Source organism: Rhamphochromis sp. 'chilingali' (assembly GCF_963969265.1).
Source record: "Rhamphochromis sp. 'chilingali' genome assembly, chromosome: 5".
Classification (NCBI taxonomy): Eukaryota; Metazoa; Chordata; class Actinopteri; order Cichliformes; family Cichlidae; genus Rhamphochromis; species Rhamphochromis sp. 'chilingali'.
Genome location: NC_137932.1, coordinates 15,725,881 through 15,743,803, shown reverse-complemented (window position 1 = coordinate 15,743,803; position 17,923 = coordinate 15,725,881). Strand labels below are relative to the sequence as shown.

The following is a 17,923-nucleotide window of genomic DNA, read 5'->3' as shown; positions in this document are numbered from 1 at the left end:
CAAAACTAACTGCAGACTGATAACACAAAAAAATAAGCATATGATGTGTCACATATGCTGATCGGTCTATCACTACAAATACTTTGCTACCTATTAGTTTAGCTAGTTGTGTAGTGACACCAGATGGAGACATTTTTCAGCTGTATGTAAGCAGCCTCTGAATACCCATATCAAATCTGCCCATGCAGCAGGACCATTTGTAATACAGCGCCGAGATGACATTGTCCCCGCAAGTGATAATTGGGATTGAATATAATTCAGCCTGCTTGTAGTAAGCCAGGATTACTGCTCTTTTTATATGTTAAGTAACTGTCTCACAGTTATAGAAGTAAATATAAATGTTGCCTTCCTGGCTTTAAAATAATAATAAGAGAAACACTTGATCAGTTTGCTTTCTTATCTTTTTCTGGCACACGTGGATATACAGCCTCACCTCTGCCGTGCCCCAGTGAGGTGTGACTGCTTGTATTAAAGCTGGGCGATAAAAGCGAGTGCTGAGGATGGAAGGGGAGGCACGGTGTCACTGCCGGCGTGATGTGTCCGCTGCAGCCGTGGTGGCACACTGACTCGGCTGATTACATTCGCAGTGTTGTGTGAATCCCCGGGGTAGATCCTTAACACGGGCAGCTGTGGAATGTCACTTTTCTGGATATACCAAAACAAACCTTCTCCCCATCCTGCCTCCCCACAAATCACCCCCAACACTCCAGCATCACACGTGTTGGCAGCGTGACATCACAGTGGTGGAGACTCCTCCTATTATCATAGCGTGCTAAACAATCACAGGGGGCTACACAGTCACACACATGCCCACACATACACAGTAGCGAAGCACGCAGTGTGAGGGAGTGTATGTGGGGATGGATGATCATGCACATGGTTGGAGGAGCATGGATGGCTGGCTGACATGCAGGCCTGTTTTTACACAGTTGCATAACATACAGTTTTGCACTTTAGAAACATTAAATTTTAAATGCTCTTTTTTAATCCGTGGCTCACACAGATAACCATGTCATGTTCAGAAAGGCATCAATGACGCCTTTATTTATTTCTCCGCCTCCCTGCCTAAACCTCAGTAACCTGTGACAGACAGAAGCTGAGTGGGAGATGGAGAGCTAGAGTGGAGATGAGAAGGAGAGAGAGAGGAGCTCTTCTGTGCCATAGAGCATGCCAGGCCTTGCCCAGTCACTCCTTTTCATTTTGATAATTGACCGGCAACGCCAGAAATGTCCATCAGCTAATCCTCTTAGCTTTCATAATGCTGACTCTGTCACAGAAGCCCCTGTTTTAATGTAACGAGCAGCTAAGCCCAGAGCACAGGGCAGAATCGCCCAGGGGCAGAGAGGCCGCTCTGCCCTCTGGAGGCCACTAAGAGAGCTGCTTTCCACTCAACATGCACCTCCAATCTGCCGGTTGATGTCATATCATGAACCCATACCCAGGTTGACCACCCCTGTGCCTTTCACGCTGTAGTCACTGGCACCAAACTGCACTCAAAAAACAAGCATCTTGGTCGTGCATACCCATTCATCTGTGTGGATCGGAGGATGAATGAATTTAATCCCTTTTGAATTCCTGGTCTCTTCACTAAGCAGACCACTTAATGCCAATGACATCAATGTAATAATGTGAAACGGGGACAAATTTCTATGAAACCACACAATATTCAAACATAACATAAGGCACAAAAATCCCATGATATCCTGCTCTAAAAATGGAACTGTCACTCAGCCCAAATGGACATTGTGATGACATTCTACTGGTTTTGAGATTAAGCATGGGTTCTAAATAACCAGCAATCATGGCTAAAACTAGACATCTGAAAGATTTGGAAAAATTTTATGCACCTTTGTACCTATACTCTAAGACTCTAAGATAAAGACATTACCAGATTCAGGACATTTAAAATTTTGTATTTTTTTTTGGTAAGAACTTGTGACATAAATACACCCATAGGAAACATTATCATGTACATCTGTTCAGCTGTTAAAAACTCTAATCAGCCAATCACATGGTGGCAACTCAGGGCATTTAGGCACATAGACACGGTCCAGACAGCTTAAAGTGAGCATCAGAATTGGGAAGAAAGGTGATTTAAGTGACTTTGGGTGTGGCATGGTTGGTGGTGCCAAGCCAACTGGTCTGGGTATTTCAGAAACTGCTGATCTACTTTCTGATCTGATTTCTTCCATTCAACTCTCCACCACAATGGGAAAGACCAAAGAGCTGTCAAGTCTTGGCATACATCAGGGACAAGCCTGTAGACCTGCACGGGGTTGGAATGGTCTACAAGACCATCAGCAAGAAGCTTTGTGAGAAGGTGAAAACTGTTGGTGTGATTATTCAGTAATGGAAAAAATATGAAAGGTGTTGGATCAGCCCAGAACTACATGTGAGGAGCTTGTTAATGATCTGAAGGCTGTTGGAGCCACAGTCACCAAGAACACCATAGGTAAGACACCACACAGTAATGAATTGAAATTTTGTGGCACCTGCAGCCCCCCCCCCCCCCCCCCCTCCCCCGAAGGAAGCACATGTAAGTTTGCCAGTATATGATTCAGAGAAGGTTTGTCAGAAAGTGCTATGGTCAGATGAAGCCAAAATTGAGCTCTACGGCATCAGCTTAACCCACTGTATTTGGAAGAACAGAAACACTGAATTTGACCCAAAGAACACCATCCCCACAGTCAAGCACAGAGGTGGAAACACTATGCTTTGGGGCAGTTTTTCTGTTAAGGGTACAGAATGACAGAATGGATGAGGCTATAAAATCTTGAGAGCTTTTTCCCTCAGCCAGAACACTGAAGATGGGTCATGGATGGTTATTACAACATGACAATATCCCAAAACATACCACCAAGGCAACCAAGGAGAGGCTAAAGAAGAAGCACATTGAGGTCATGGAGTGGCCTAGCCAGTATCCAGCTCAGGCCTAGAAAGTCTGTGTAGGGAGCTGAAACTTCGAGCTGCTAAGCAGCAGCCAAGAAACCTAAAGGATTTAGAAAGTTTCTGTAATGATGAATGGGCCAAAATCCCTTCTGAGTTTGTAGAAATGTCTAGTTGCCAACAAGAGTTTCTCCACCAAATACTAAGGCTTGTTTTGCTTCGAAATCAAATACTTATTTCACTCATTTTTTTCTGGATTGTTGGTTCATATTCTGTCTCGCTTCATTAAAATTAAACTACTATAAAAATGTAATTTTCTATATATATCTGTCAAGAGACTATTGATGTATGTGATTCAAATGCAATATTTAAGAAAGTGAAACGTTAAAATATTGTTCTGGGGGATTCCAGAGGAATTATGCAATTGCAGAAAACACATTTATTGAGAGAAATTAATTATTTTTTAAGGAAATCTGAAATTATGCAGTCAGTTTCAATACTGCTGCTGGCTCATAATGTTTTTTTTTTTTTGTTATAATGGGCTGTAAAAAATACAGGTGAAGGATTTGCTATCCTCTAATGAAACAGAGCATGTCCTATCAACAGCTACAGAGTGTTACAAAAAATAAATAAATAAATAAATAAATCAGTTTTTAAACATTATGGGAATTTTAGCACCGCTGTTTGAACATTGTGGAGAGGTTAAAATTATCATCTATTTGGCAATATAAGCAGCTGCCACTCGTCTTTGCTGCCAGTTTTTCACAGTGGTCAACAACAACCACAAAATTTCCCTGATGGCCAAAAAACTATTTTTCCACACACCAGGATGATAAAAAACAGCTAGAGATTTCTAAACAAGGTTGTTTTTTCCCCTCTATTATGAAGCTTTAATCACATTTGTATAACCTCCACAGAGCTTACAATAATCAGCTGTATTTCTGTAAAATATAAAACTCTTTGAGCTGAGCATGAACCCACAGCTGGGCCAGGAGGGGAAGGAAATGTGCATATGTAGTGGTGTGAAGGAAAACTTTTTTTTGGCTCACTTCCCAGGAGAGCAATTTCACTGTATTGAGTGGGTGTCATCTTCGGGTTTGGTAGTTACTACTTATCACATCCCCAGTTTAGAGTTGGACAGAAACAAGGCAGATTTTGCAGGTGGTGTGACTCAATGTGGATTTTCTTTTGAAACCTTTCGCTAATCCTGTGGCATTATTCATATATTTAATAAAGTGAATCACAGAACTGATAGGAAAGGAGTACAACTAGAGAAACATGAGGGAAAAAACTCAACTGGGGTTGAGTTGTCACACATAATCAGGCACGCTCCTACATGTGAAGTGGCTGTGTTCATTGCTAGGTAGCTTAAAGCTACGAGTGCTCCAATTTGCATGAATGCTACAAGGTTAAAATTAGCTTCTGCCTTAAGAACACCTTAAGAATTTCCTGACTTACAAGAAGTTGCTGCGCCTGCCTGCGGTTCCTCTATACCAGTTACCAGTGAAACAAGGTCTTCTACAGACTGCTGCATTATGAGCTTTTTGTAATCTAGGTTTTATGTTTTATGGGTGGCGTACTGATGAATTAATCATCAGTAAAAGTGTAGAGAAATGTTTAAAATACTAAGAAATTAGTGCTCTCACAGATGAGCTGTTCTCATCTTTCATCTAATAGAAATTGCTCCAGTAGATGAGCACTCTCTTCTCCTTGGCTTGATGTCTTGGGGAAATGCTCCCGAAAGGTCAAATGCTAGAATGTTTTCTATCCTCCAAAAGTCTTTTTCTCAAAAACAGATGTTGCAAAAGGGTAGGTGGGGTTGATCATGGGGTTACACTTTATCCAGATTAATGAAATATAGCGTATAATTTCCTACAACTTCCTAAGATCGTAACGTTTCGGATTATGTATAGATTAAACAAACGAGGTATTATGTGTTATGTTAATTATTGAGCTTTAGAGGTGTCAACAGGTGTATTTTTTTTAAACTTTTTTCAAATTTTGAATAATTCCTTTAAATAAAAATGCACAGAATACGTTTTAAACAATATTTGCAATCTTAAACTAGCTTGTAAAAGGTTTGTGTTTGCCTTAGAAGTTCTTTTATTTCATTTCCTCCCCCCTTACTCTGTCTTTTAAACTCTCTTCTTAATTCCTCTTCAAGCTCTTGCCTTTTCCCTCCATCTCTTTCCTAATTCCTCCCTTCATGGGTAATCCCTGTGCATCTTCCTGTGTTAATGGTCACTCCAGTAAAGGAACCACTCATGCCCACCCACTCTTTAAAATAAACATACATCCCGTTAAACAGGAATCCTGAATTACACCATTACAGCGGTGATCCTCTAATGCACCCTGCTCTTCACACTCATCCACACAGCAGGAAAGCTCACAAGCACAAATCCACGATGGCTCTTGCTGCCAGATTATCCACAGTCCACAATGCTGCAGCTGCTATGTTGCCTTTCTGATAAAACAATGTGTTTTGTGGGGTGCATTCATAGCCGGGACTGATCCTGGCTGAGTCCCTGGCATAGATATGTGGATGACTTAATGATCATGTGTGTGTGAGTCAATATTTAGGTCAGATCACATGAGATTGTTTTGCTTGGTTTGGGTATAAACAGTTCATTCTTCTCTTCCTGGAGGAAAAACAAACCTGACCAGTTGCTTGTCTGTAACTTAAGGCATTACAGGCAATAGGATCAGGCAATGTGCTCTTGGGTGAAGGCGGTATCAGCCTCTTAGCAAAACTGCATTCAGCCTGACATGTGGTTCCAGCCAGTCAGCAGAATGCAACCTGGCTGGCCTGCTCTTTCCACTCAGCACATCAGAGGGAAGCGGCCTTATCTGATGTGACATGGCTGACACCACCTTTAGATCTGCGAGGAGACCCTGCTGATGATTAATTCGAGTTCTGTAAACATGATGAAGATTAGCTGCCTGTGTTTACCACCGCAGACGCCTCTCCTAACTCTCCAGCATGCCACAGGGCCGTGTAATAAGGTTGAATCATCTGCAGTGAATGATGGTGATGTGAAAACTAGTAGAGGCCAGACCAAGGAGTACGAATCCAGAGAAGTGACTCAGCACTGCCAACAGTTTATCTTTAAGCAGCTCAGTTTAGATGCCAGCGCTGTGAGTGGTGACCTGCAGATCTCGGTAAAATGTAAAGTCCCAATCATTCTGCTAGCTTTGCCTTGTATCGCAGCATAAGTGAGCATTTTGTGACTCAAAGAAAATGTTGAGTGGTCTGAAAAATAAAACTAGACCTGAGGCCTGACTGCCCACGGATCTACGGGGACTCGAGTGAAAAATGTAGATTATCTGATGATCAAAGCGATTCATTAGTCGCTCTCAGACAACAAGGAGAGGGAAACCAGAAAGCTTCCAGTACCAAACACCATGATGTCTGTTGCCTGCAGATTTAGGATATTCGCATGCAGATTGCTGTTTATAGAGATTAGGTCCATAATCACTTAACCAGTCTATAAAACTGGCCTCTGGATTATGTAATAATTCATGTGTCACCTAATTGTGACTGTACTGTCGTGCTGCATACAGTAATAATGAACAGATATGCAATCAATCACACTCCCACAAGCACCACATGGTGAGCCTTCTGCTCTCTTCAGGACAGTTTCCTGATGCCTTTTTGGCTTGATTTGCAATTCAGCCTTTGTTTCTGACATGTTGATCACCTAATGAAGCATATCAAGAGTATAAAATGTGATTCTAATCTCAAGAAAGCTTCTATCTGAGATGCACATGCTATTAAGACATCTCTGAAAAGGTTCAATGCTTGCAGGTTAAATAGGAAATTCCCTTTAAGGCTCAAGACTTGCTACCAAAGAGCTGATGGATTTAATTTTCCTGTCTTTTAACTGGCACGTAGTGGTTTGTGCAAGGAAACTGTAGTACTCAAGAAAAGTTACAGCACTCAAACTGCTGCAGCAGGCCAACAAATCCTGGCTCTGATCCTCTTTTTTTGAGCTCAAGCTTAAAAAACCAAATCTTACAATTCCCACAATTAAACCGTATCTTTTGTTAAAGCCCACCAATATCCAGAGTCTCTCCATACCCAAGTCTGTGAAACAAGCTTATAAGTATAATAGACTAAATTGGAAATGTTTGCAAACATACCATGAAGTCCAAAAGCCATGGAGGGCTCCTTTAAATGTGCTTTTTTCATCAAAAAGCACATTCTGTGCCACGTGCCTGCTTATGAATAATAAAAAGTTGACATTAACAACTCCTACACATTGTCCTCCTACACAGTGCCTATAACTTTTTTTGTCCAATATGGAGGTGTGCAGGGTGATGAAATTACACAGCAGGGAAATCTACTGGCTCACTGACTTTATTGCACGCACCCTCCACCTCCAGCTCCAAGTGAATGAAGTAAATGAACTCACCCTCACTTGTCCTCTGTTTCAGGAATGCTTCCTGCATTAATATAGTTGTTATACCCTGTGTCTGCAACTCTGATGCTATCTTCGCAGAATGAATGAGCTGCTTGCTTCGTCTGACATAACCTCTGTGGTCAGCCTGAATGGTAATCTCCACTCTTCCTGGCAAGGCGAAAAGGTTGCTCTTTGCGTGCCTACCCACAGACAGAAAAGAATAATAACGTTATTTATGTGCAGCTCATTATAAAAGGTTAAGTCTCTCTCAGATTTAGCCAACCTTTTTCCTTTAGCCACTGTCTGCAGAACTGCAGAACTGCAATACCTTGATCCAATTTCATGCAGCCCTGATCCTTAAAAGAATAAAACTTTTTCAACAAGTTGAGAAGGGACTGAAAAGATGAAGCTGTTTTGATGTAAACTGCAGAATGGATAACATTAAGAACATAAAGGCCATAAGTGACACATTTAATTAATTTAAGGTATTACAGTAATAGTATAGTAGTAGTCAAACAATGAACATCTTGAATTAAAAGTATTCTAGTGCAACACCTTAAATTTCAGCATCAAATTAAATGTTTACAGTTGATCCCTGACCTGAGTTTTAACTCAGAAGCACCTTACAACCTGTTCTGCTCATAACCAATCACATATAAGTCTCAGGATATACATCTATTCATCTGTATCTGTGCATCAAAATAGCAAACATTTTAAAATAAGAGGGATTTTGTATACCACTCTTTGTTAATGGAGCAGGGCGGCTTGGTGGTTAGCCTTCCTGTTGTTGCCTCACAACAGGAAGGTCCTGGGTTCTAACCTGGGTACGGGCTTGCTGAAGCTGAGCTCAGCTAAAAGCTCTAAAGCCCATGGTAGTCAGACGAGCAGACGGTATAATGAGATTAATAGAGGAGGAGGATCTCAGAGTATGGGAATGAGCGGGTGCAAGGTTAAGGAGAGACTTTAAAGCAAGAATCAGATTCTTAAAATTAATGTGGTATTTTACAGGAAGCTGGTGTTGAGGGATAGGAGTATTATGTCCTGTGGAAGGGATTCTGGTAACGAGCCGCATTTTGAAACATTTGAAGTATATGGGTATGTTTGTTTGGTAAGCTAGAGAGGGTAGAATTAAAATGTACCCTGAACATTGTTAGCTGTAAAAAATGGATGTAGACAACTAATATTACGTAAATGGAAGTGCGAAAACTTCCATTTACGTACATTACATTTGTCTAAACAGTTTTAGTTCTTACCACAAAAAAACCCAACACTTTTTTGTCACTATTTAATTTGAGGAAATTAGCAAATAACCACATTTCAAGTTCAAGTAAACAAACCGTGGAGAGAACAAGGAGGAAGAGTAGAGCTTAGTGGACAGATGACGTTGTGGGTCATCAGTGTAAGAATGAAAATGTGACTTTCCTAAAAATATGACTATATGAGAGGTAGAAGATAATAATTATAAATATAAGGAGACCTAAGACAGAGCCCTGGGGAACACCACTGACAACTGGACAGACACACAAGTCTGAGTCTGCTGCAGCTCATCTGCATGAAATCCTGTTGCATTAATTATAACCACGTCATTTAGTAATGTGAAGAAAAACAACAACAGTGGTTTGGATTATGTACAGTTCTGTATGTACAGATGTAGGTTGTGGTTTCCGGTGTCTGTGTGGCAAATAGAAAGGTTCAGCTAGCAACATGATCACGGAGATTTATGACCTACAGCCAGTGTTCATCTTCAGGGTAGCTGAATGTTAAATAAAATAACATTGTCTTTACAATGAAGCATGAATAGGGACATGGTGCAGCATGAGGAATAGCGTTTTTCTAAACATACCATTTACTATACATTACTTTGATACATTTTACAATTTGCTGTTTATAGAGATTACAATAGGACCATTAAAACAACAGTATAATGGAACACAAACAGGTAATAGTATCACACTTTAATGCTCATATTCTATAATATTTTTTACAGCAAGAAACTATTGTTGTTATTGGAGAAACTATAAATCTGGCTTCTAGCACTTTACTGCTATTTAACAGGACAAATAGTTTCTGTGCAGGTTTTACTCTCAAGTCAGAAGCCACCTACGGTACACCACTTTGACCTATTATGTGTTATGTAATAGTTTTCAAAAGAAAATGAAATTAATTTATCTTGCCAGGGAAGAAATACACACAACTGATCGTTTTGCTTTTTGTTAGGTCCTATTGTCCCCCATTGCACCCATTTTAAGGCAGTGTATCGTAATGTTTGTCACTGATGTTGTCTGTCTGGGGTTGACAGTGCTGCCTTTTGTTGTCGAAAGCGCTAAGGGTGGGTTTTCATGTCCTCGAAGATGAAGAGAGCAGTACACAAGATGACTGCTGCCTCCAGAATACACAGATTAGACTCTCTGTTGCTCGTCTCCGGCTTGTTTACTCTTCACACCTGAACAGGCATACAAATAAACCTGCGGTGCAGCCACCGAATGTTCAACACTCATGATGAATATTTTATTTTTCCTGCAGCTGGATGAGAAGCTTTCGCAAAAAGTAGAATCAGCAGGTCTCCAGAGATAATTTGGCTCTGTATGTGTGCACGCACACCAAGCTTGTACACAACCAGCCGGTGGCTAAAGTGAGCTCGGCAATAATTCAGGTTCAGAGGGAAAAAAAACGTTCAAAGCTTGGGATATTTCTCCATCCATCTGTCTACTAGCTTCAGTTGATTGGTAAAATATTAGTTACAATGCCAGCAGTGCATTAATGGAAGGAGTCCAGCTTCTTCCTTTGGCTCAGTGTCACCTGGTTATCACGATCCATCACACAGGCACGAATTCGCTTATCAGCTTACAAATGGTGTCCACCATTTACACTATGTGCTTTATTTTATAGTACAACTGGCATTGTCTTTTTTTATATACATATATAAAAATGGGGAGGGTACATGTGATTTTATTTAGCCTATAGCTGGAAAACTTATGAAGTATGTGAAAACAAAACTTTCTGCTCCTGATAAATAAAATAAAAACGATGAAATGAAAAACAAAACAAACTGTGGGCTGCTGTTTCCATGTTGGCCCTCATGTGGGCAGACTCTTGCTCGGCATGTTCTTCCCACACTTGTTCTGAGCTATCTCACTAACCTTCTGATATATAATAGCTGGATGGTGCTGAACACCATGCTAGTGGCTAGTGGTGCAGCTGCTAGTCTCTGTCGATTCCTGTGCTTACCATTTACTCACCTGCCTGCCCACTCGTCACTGTTTCTCATCTAGCTGCTTTGGAATTCTGCCTGCCCGTCGGTTACTCCTCCAGGGCTCAAGTAAGGTCACTGAAACAGTTCACAAAAATTACAAGATCTCACTAAACTCACCTTCACCACATCTCTCCACTCTGACAGTGTTCCTGGTTGCGTTCAAGCTATAAGACTGTAAATCACTGTAAAACTGCTGCCGGTGTGCTGTGTCTGAATTTTCAGTCCAAATATGACAACCACCTCAGTTAGCTTGTTCATGACAATACAATTGGAAGAAGACTGAAAAAGTATGACTTGGTCAGAAGGGTTGCCAGGAGAAAACATCTGCTCTCTTCAAAGAACAGCACAGCCTGGGTTTGCAAAACTACCTTTGACCAAAATAAACAGGAAGATTGATTTGGAGATATCCATCCAGACCCATAATTCTGCACAGACCACAACCTGACTGAAATGCTGTAGTGCTGTGCATAAACGAATGCCTCCAAACCTCAATGAACTGAAATGTTGGTGCAACGTGGCCATGATTAATTCAAGCTATTATTGCTAGATGTGGTTCTACAAGCTATTTAATGGTATACTTAGTTTTTCAAAGCTCTGCACAGATCACTTCTCAACAAAAGTTCCTCAGTGTCTGAAATGTATGAGACAGCAGATAAATGTTCGCTGCTGGTGTCACCATTATAACACAGAAAATGAAAGGGAATTTTGCCTTCTAATATGTAAAAAGGAACAGGAATGCAAACTTAAAAGTCCTGGTTTAGTTATGCTAAAACTTCTGAAATGCTGTGACACCAGTAGAGAGGAGTCATAAAGACAGCTAAACTGATTCCATCATGCAAGTCTTGTTTGATGGCAATACCTAACATTACCAAGTAAAAGATACTGTTCTTACCTGCTGAGACTCCGACAATACAGCATTTAAATATGTTGTAATGGCCAAAAAATGTAGTTCTTTGTAAAGTTGCTTTTGCCTTTAAAGTGCTAAGAAAAAGTAACAAAATAAAAGAAGGCTTAATAACAGGATAAGTGGGAACATTTCTAACTCACGTGTGGTGAGGTTAACTTTGAACCTGAAAACTACTTCCTGTGTATCTCTGTGCCTAATTGACATAATGGGACTAGGGTAACTTCAATTCAGTTAATTTGTTATATTTTCTTCAGTTTAATTTGATTTATATAGTGCCAGATTACAACAGTCATCCCAAAACCCTTTACTCTGTGAAGTAAAAATCCTACAATGTCAGAGAGAAAAAACCCAAAGAATCCAATGTGACACTTTGGGACTATGGGGAGAAAAACTTTTTTTATAGGAATAAACCTAATTTCCCCCGTTAAATCTGATCCTAAACATTACAATCCCCATTTCCCACAGAAAGAGTATGATCTGAAATCAATTCTGACAGTTTTAAGAAAAGACATGCAACATGCACTGGTTAACTGGCACGTGCTGATGGTGCTTGATTTGAAGGCCTAATTAAATATGTTCACATGATGTAAAGTGATTCAGCTGTAATGCCCTTAAAGAGTGGATTTAATCACTGAATCAAACCAGTGAATAAACCACACGAGTCATCGCAGCAGTAACGGAGTTGGAAGCCTAAATGAGCAACGCTGAGTCAGACTGCAATTGTTGTGCAACACTGTAAACACACTTGACATCAAGTCATTAGTGATCTGCAGAGCAAGGACATGACACACGCCTGGCATTAATATCAAAGCCAATTTTTCACTATCTCTCCGTGGCTAAAACCACAGTTCACACACGTTATTATCTCTGCTGCAGATCAGGGGGCAATCGCTGGGTCCTGTAGAAGGCAAAGGAAGCCATATGTATGTTTCACCGAGGCAGGGAGTGTACAGCAGTGGCTAAATCTCTGTAAGCAGGCCCTGGCGCTGCTCCCCGATTGCCTGCCTGCTGTGCGGGCAGGGGCCTGAAGGGGACTAATCCCTTGGCATGGGCATGAGTCGCACATGTTGATGTGTACGGGTGCATGCAGAAGACCCAAGCTGCAGGATAAAGACAAGACCTGGCAACAGATTCAGAAAGCCCCAACTAATAACCTTCGATCGCCTTCCATGCTTAACTAGCACCCTTCACGCATCTTGGATGCTTCTTGGAGATGACGTGAATTGTTTTTGGAATATGGCCTCGTACTGTATGGACAGGACAGTCCTGGTCTTACATAACTCTTGTCTGCTGGAGACTGTGCCTGACTGCGAGGTCTTTGACTATTACATGTGGCTCAGTTTTTGCTTAAGTGGGCAGCCGTGGTGATGGTAAAAAGTTGACATGCTGTTTCAGCCCTGTCAACCTGTGCATTTTGATGGCTTTGAGAGTGCAGCAGCTTTCCTGTCTGTTATCTTGGCAGCTAAGGTGACCTGCAGCAGGCCTGGAGGCAGCAGCTGGAGCAGACTGTGCTCTGTAGTCTCACAAGTCCTCCAACAAGAGTGTGCTGTTTATAATTGGAGGGCAAGGTTGCACTTGAGTGTTAATGAAACAGTGGTTATTATCTTTCTAGCAATAAACACCATTGCCCTGCTTATGCTTGTATGGCAAAAAGAAAGCTTGTGCCACCAGGGTTAGCCAAGCTTATAGTGTACATAACCTTTTACAGTGACAACATTTAATTAAAGATACAGATTAAGCTTTTATTCACTGTGTACTAGACCTAGGTTGCTGTGTCTCACTGCTATCAGGCTTTATGTTAAGCTAAGCTCGTCATCTCAACTGACTTTATTATTTCACTATTTCTCAAAGTGTGGGGCTGTCTATTTCAATTTTTTCTACATGTTCATGGAATCATCATCAGCTTCAAATTCAAAGTAAATTAAACATTTAGCTGTGGGAAGCGACTCAATTATTCTAGGAGCAGTCTATAAATACAACTGGAAGGCTCTTCATTAGTGCAAACAGCAGGGTGGCTCACCAACACAACCTCAAAGTTGAATATATTAATGAGAGTTTAAACTTTTGAGCCAATAACTTTGAATTTCGCTTTTCTTTGAGCTGCGTGTGACAACATAAGTTATAATATCTGGATAATAATTTGGTGCACTATCCTAACCACAGCATTAAATACCTTTAGATTTAAATCTTGAGTCAACACAGATGCCCTATATGCAAGACTGCTAACTATCAAAGAGCAATGATCTTCAGTGAGTGCTTTATGCCTTGCCTTCACTGTAAGCTGAATTCCAGTTCACTTCCAAATTTGTCATTTAGTTTGATTTTTGGTTTATTTTGTATTTTTTGTATGCTAGGGATAAAACCACAAACGTCACAGTTATTAATTTTGCTGGTTTGCAGGTCAGACCTGCTATGCCTCCTGAGCTACTGGCTCTGTCTAGATGTACTAGCTACATCTAGACAGAACAAGAGGTAAAGAAGAGCTTTGAAATGTCCCTCAAGAAGCCTGGAGAACTATTCCCAAAGAATACCTAAAGAAAGCCTACCTACAAGAGTTCAGGCTGTGTTTTCTTATATATACTGTATTTTCATTTATATTTACACATTTCGAGAAAATCCTTCACCTATTTCCCATTCTTTTAATAAAATATAAAGATATGAGGGGTAGCTCAATACTTATGCACAGTGCTGTACATGTGAATGCTCCCCATATTTATGAGAAGCAAAAACCGTTATGGGTGTTTTGGGCACAAAAGCAAGTTTAAAAAAAATAAGAATTTATTCTGTATTTGTGGATGTTTGAGAGAAAGAAGCAGAAGATCCATCACCTCACTTATTCAGGGTGGTGTCAAAATGAGGACAGCAGGTGACTTGCAGGGCAGTTATTAAAGGGGCTGTGCCAGGGACCCAGAAGATATTAGATTTGGTTTCATAACACAGCAGTGTTGGGATAGGATAGGGGTTTTCTGTGTAGGCTTTCTTTTAAACAGTATGATTGGGCTTGCCTACTCGACGGTCAAATAATGTAAGAGATCGCGTGAGTTTGGAGTTCCGCGTGATCAATCAGCAGCTTCCCGTTGTTTCTAAAGTGGACAGTGAAGGAGGAAGATTTTTTTCCCCCACTGGCTGTTTGCACATGCAGTACTCAGGAAAGTTAAAGGAGCACGGTCTCGATGGAGGGGATGAAGGGCACAGAGTAGGAGGGAAGCTGATGGTCCTCTCTCATTATCAGCACGGTTTTCCTGCACTGAGGAGGACTTCATGCGGAGGGGGAGGCGCCCAAGCGAGGCGAGCGGCACGACTGCTGCCTGAATTTAACAATTAACCTTGATGAACACTGATTGCTTTCACTTAACAGGCGCAGGTGCGTGTGGTTTGCAAAACGGCGCAGCTGAGCGATTCCACATTTGTGACTGAACACTGACGCATTTTATGCTAAACACAGAAACTACAGGCTGCCACGGATAGATAATAGCAATTGCAGCTGATTTTTTCCCCCTCTTTCCACGGGACAGGATGCAGGTTGCAATAGGAACCCATCCGACACACGTCCTTTTGCAGAATCCGAATTCAGGGGCGCCACTGAACTGATTTGGAGACATATATCGGAATTTGACCGCCTTGTCATTGTCCATTCACCAGTCCCGGGCAGCTGAACGGCATCATCTCAGCATCCGAGACAAGAAGGGGGGAAAACCTTCCGCTTTACTACTCTCCATTTGCGCACTGGACGGCTTGAAATGAGGGTCACATCCCGGTTGTGTTCCGTGTGAAGAGGCAAGCGAGGTGGCAGTTTCTTCGGCTCAAGGACGCAAAAAGTGGCCGCCGGCCGAGGTGCGAAGCATGGAGCAGCACGACACTGACACCGCGACCCCCTCCAAAAAGACAATAATTGCGAAGATATTTAAAGTTCGCAAGAGGAGAGAGATGTTATTCGTGCAGGTCTGCTTTATCTGCAGTGTCCTGTTCGTAGCGTGGAGCATGTCGGCACTACTGACCAAGACAGGTGAGTGTGAAGGGATCCACCGGGGTGTAGAGAACAGAGGACGGAGCAGAGCTGCTCACAGATCTGCACTGTAATCATGCACCCCGAAGATCTGTCACATGAGCACCATCAGGCTTCAGTAGCAAGGGCATGAGATCAAAATATGTATTTTTTTTTTCTAAATGCGTATTTGTTGCCTTTTATCATTTATTCATTCATTCATTCATACCCGTGTCGTTTCCATGGAAAAAGAATTTGGCATCCGCTGTTACCGACCCATCACACTCCCTAGAAAGTCGGCTTTAAATATAATTGCGGGACATTTGAGGGGGGAAAAAAGAGAATCTGTTCAGGCGTATACACGCGTCTGTTTGACAGTATATGCCGCAGTGTGCGCGCCGTGGCATTGGCACGTTTTTGAAATTGAAAGCCAGGCTCATAATTACGGCACACGCGCACTCCATGCATAACGTGCATACTTCAGAAAACATTCCGACCCCAGTATGATCGCTTTTTGCATTTATGCCCTTTGTTCTCAGAAAATCCTCCCACCCTCCTTTTTTCCCCCTTCTTCTTCTTCTGGTGCCAGATGTATTGTCGATCACACTACATTAGCGCTCAGGATCGCCGTTAACGCTGGCATTATCACGTCTGCCCCTGGGCTTCACACACCATTGCTCACACCGGATCACGAGCATCATTACGCTCCCAGGTTCCACATGGCGATCGAGGGATGCCGATTTTTACGCAGAGGCCACTGATTATGACTTGGAGGGGAGGGGTGGAGGGTAAGCAGCGGGGATGCGTTATCTTGCCGGATGTTACAATATTCATAGTTAAAGTCTGAAGTGTGGGCTGAAACAAACCATTTAGATGGCTGCTTTTGTGCTACGCAAACACACAGACTCCAAGCTACATGCCCTCCCATTCACACATGTCAAAACTCCGCGCAAACACTGACACGCACAGCATCCCACACAGCCACACACGGTTATATAATCTAACCGCCAACCTTGACATTTTACTGGTGAAGAATATCCGACACACCACTGGGATCATGGGTTAACTAGATGGGAACACACCTTCAGGCCAGTACTGTTCACAAGGAGGGAACATCGAGACTGCATTCAGTGCCAAAGGGGATTTTGTTTTCCTTTTTTTTTTTTTTTTTTTTTTTTTTAATCGCAAAGGAGACTTGGTGCTCCATTCAGGACTTTTCACATGAAAGAAGCGGGATTGCTGTGCTTCTAACGCTGTAAGCCTCAGCGTCAGATCCTGTCGTGAGATCTGTCCATCTGAAACCACTTAGTAATTCCCAGTGCTGAAAGCAGCTGTAAAGTCACCACAGCTCCTGCCTGACTGTGGATCCCTAAAGACATATCAGGGAGTTTTATTAATTACGTTAAAAACAACAAGAGGCTTAAAAGATTATTCTGGAGCGATATCATACAGGCTGGTGCAAATCTCTTATCTCGAAAGACAGGCTCTGGGAGACAAAGTAAGCTCCCTTTGGTCACCAGTGGCTTCCCCTCTTTTCATTTAATCAAGTTTGCCTGACCTACACATTAACTGTCCACATGAAGGCATTTGACAGGAGGCTTCCTCTTGGGTTTCAGCCGTTTTGACAAGCAGCTGCATCCTTGGTGGTGGATAGTGGAATTTCAAGGTGACATGCTTGATGAAAGGGGGGTATGAAAAAGAAATTTCCTTTTAGAACGAGGAGACCCAAAGCTCAGCATAACTAAATCTGTCTAATTCAATAGCTGTGCCCTTTCTCATATTTCAACAATCACAACAGGGACCAGCATGTCTCATGTCACAGGAAAGTCTGTGTGCTTGCCATCCATTTGATTGATGGCAGTATAGGAGTGTGATGAAATGCTGAATGCTCCAGATGGATGGGATTTGATGTACTACTCCTGAGTTACATCTTCATGAAGAGGGGTGGGGCGCAACATGTTGTGGTGTGTGTGTGTGTGGAAACCTCACATGGGCGAGTAGAGCAGGTGTTTTGAGAAGCAGGGCTGAGCTCTGATAGGTAGCTGCAGAGGGGCTGATTGTGCTGGATGCGTATGTCTGTGTGTGGGTGTAAATAACCCGGAGACATTTTTGACTAAAGGAATGTGAATAACCATAAGCATTGTGAGCTTGATGGATGGCTGTCCTTGGTCGATCTGTCTGGATAGAGGACATTACCACAGTGCTATTATTGTCTGCGTGCTCAGCTAGAAGTGAAGTTATGATCTTTTTTAATTCAATTGTATCCATTTTGGTTTTGCCTAAAGTAGCTGGATATCCCTAATTTTAGAGAATAATTTTATAAATCTGAGTTCACTTTACAGTACCGATCACAATGAATCTGTATTGACAATACACATGGTTTTCAAAAACCATGAATATCAACGCAGTGATGCACTAATGGCAGTTGTACTGTTTGTATGCTACACTACATTTTAAATTCAATTACAATAAGAAACAAGTTTATAGAAACA

General features: G+C 41.8%; 1 protein-coding gene across 3 annotated transcripts in view; it reads left to right on the top strand.

Annotated features, from left to right (window-relative positions):
- The first annotated feature begins 14,723 nt into the window (after positions 1–14,723).
- The window catches only part of slc24a4b (solute carrier family 24 member 4b), a 33,933-nt gene continuing 30,733 nt past the window's right edge, over positions 14,724–17,923 (top strand). For all 3 annotated transcript variants that reach the window (XM_080883458.1, XM_080883457.1, XM_080883456.1), the window contains exon 1: positions 14,724–15,452. In XM_080883458.1, the coding sequence (XP_080739584.1) occupies positions 15,290–15,452 (163 nt within the window). In that variant the 5' untranslated portion in view covers positions 14,724–15,289. The remainder of the gene's footprint in view (positions 15,453–17,923) is intronic.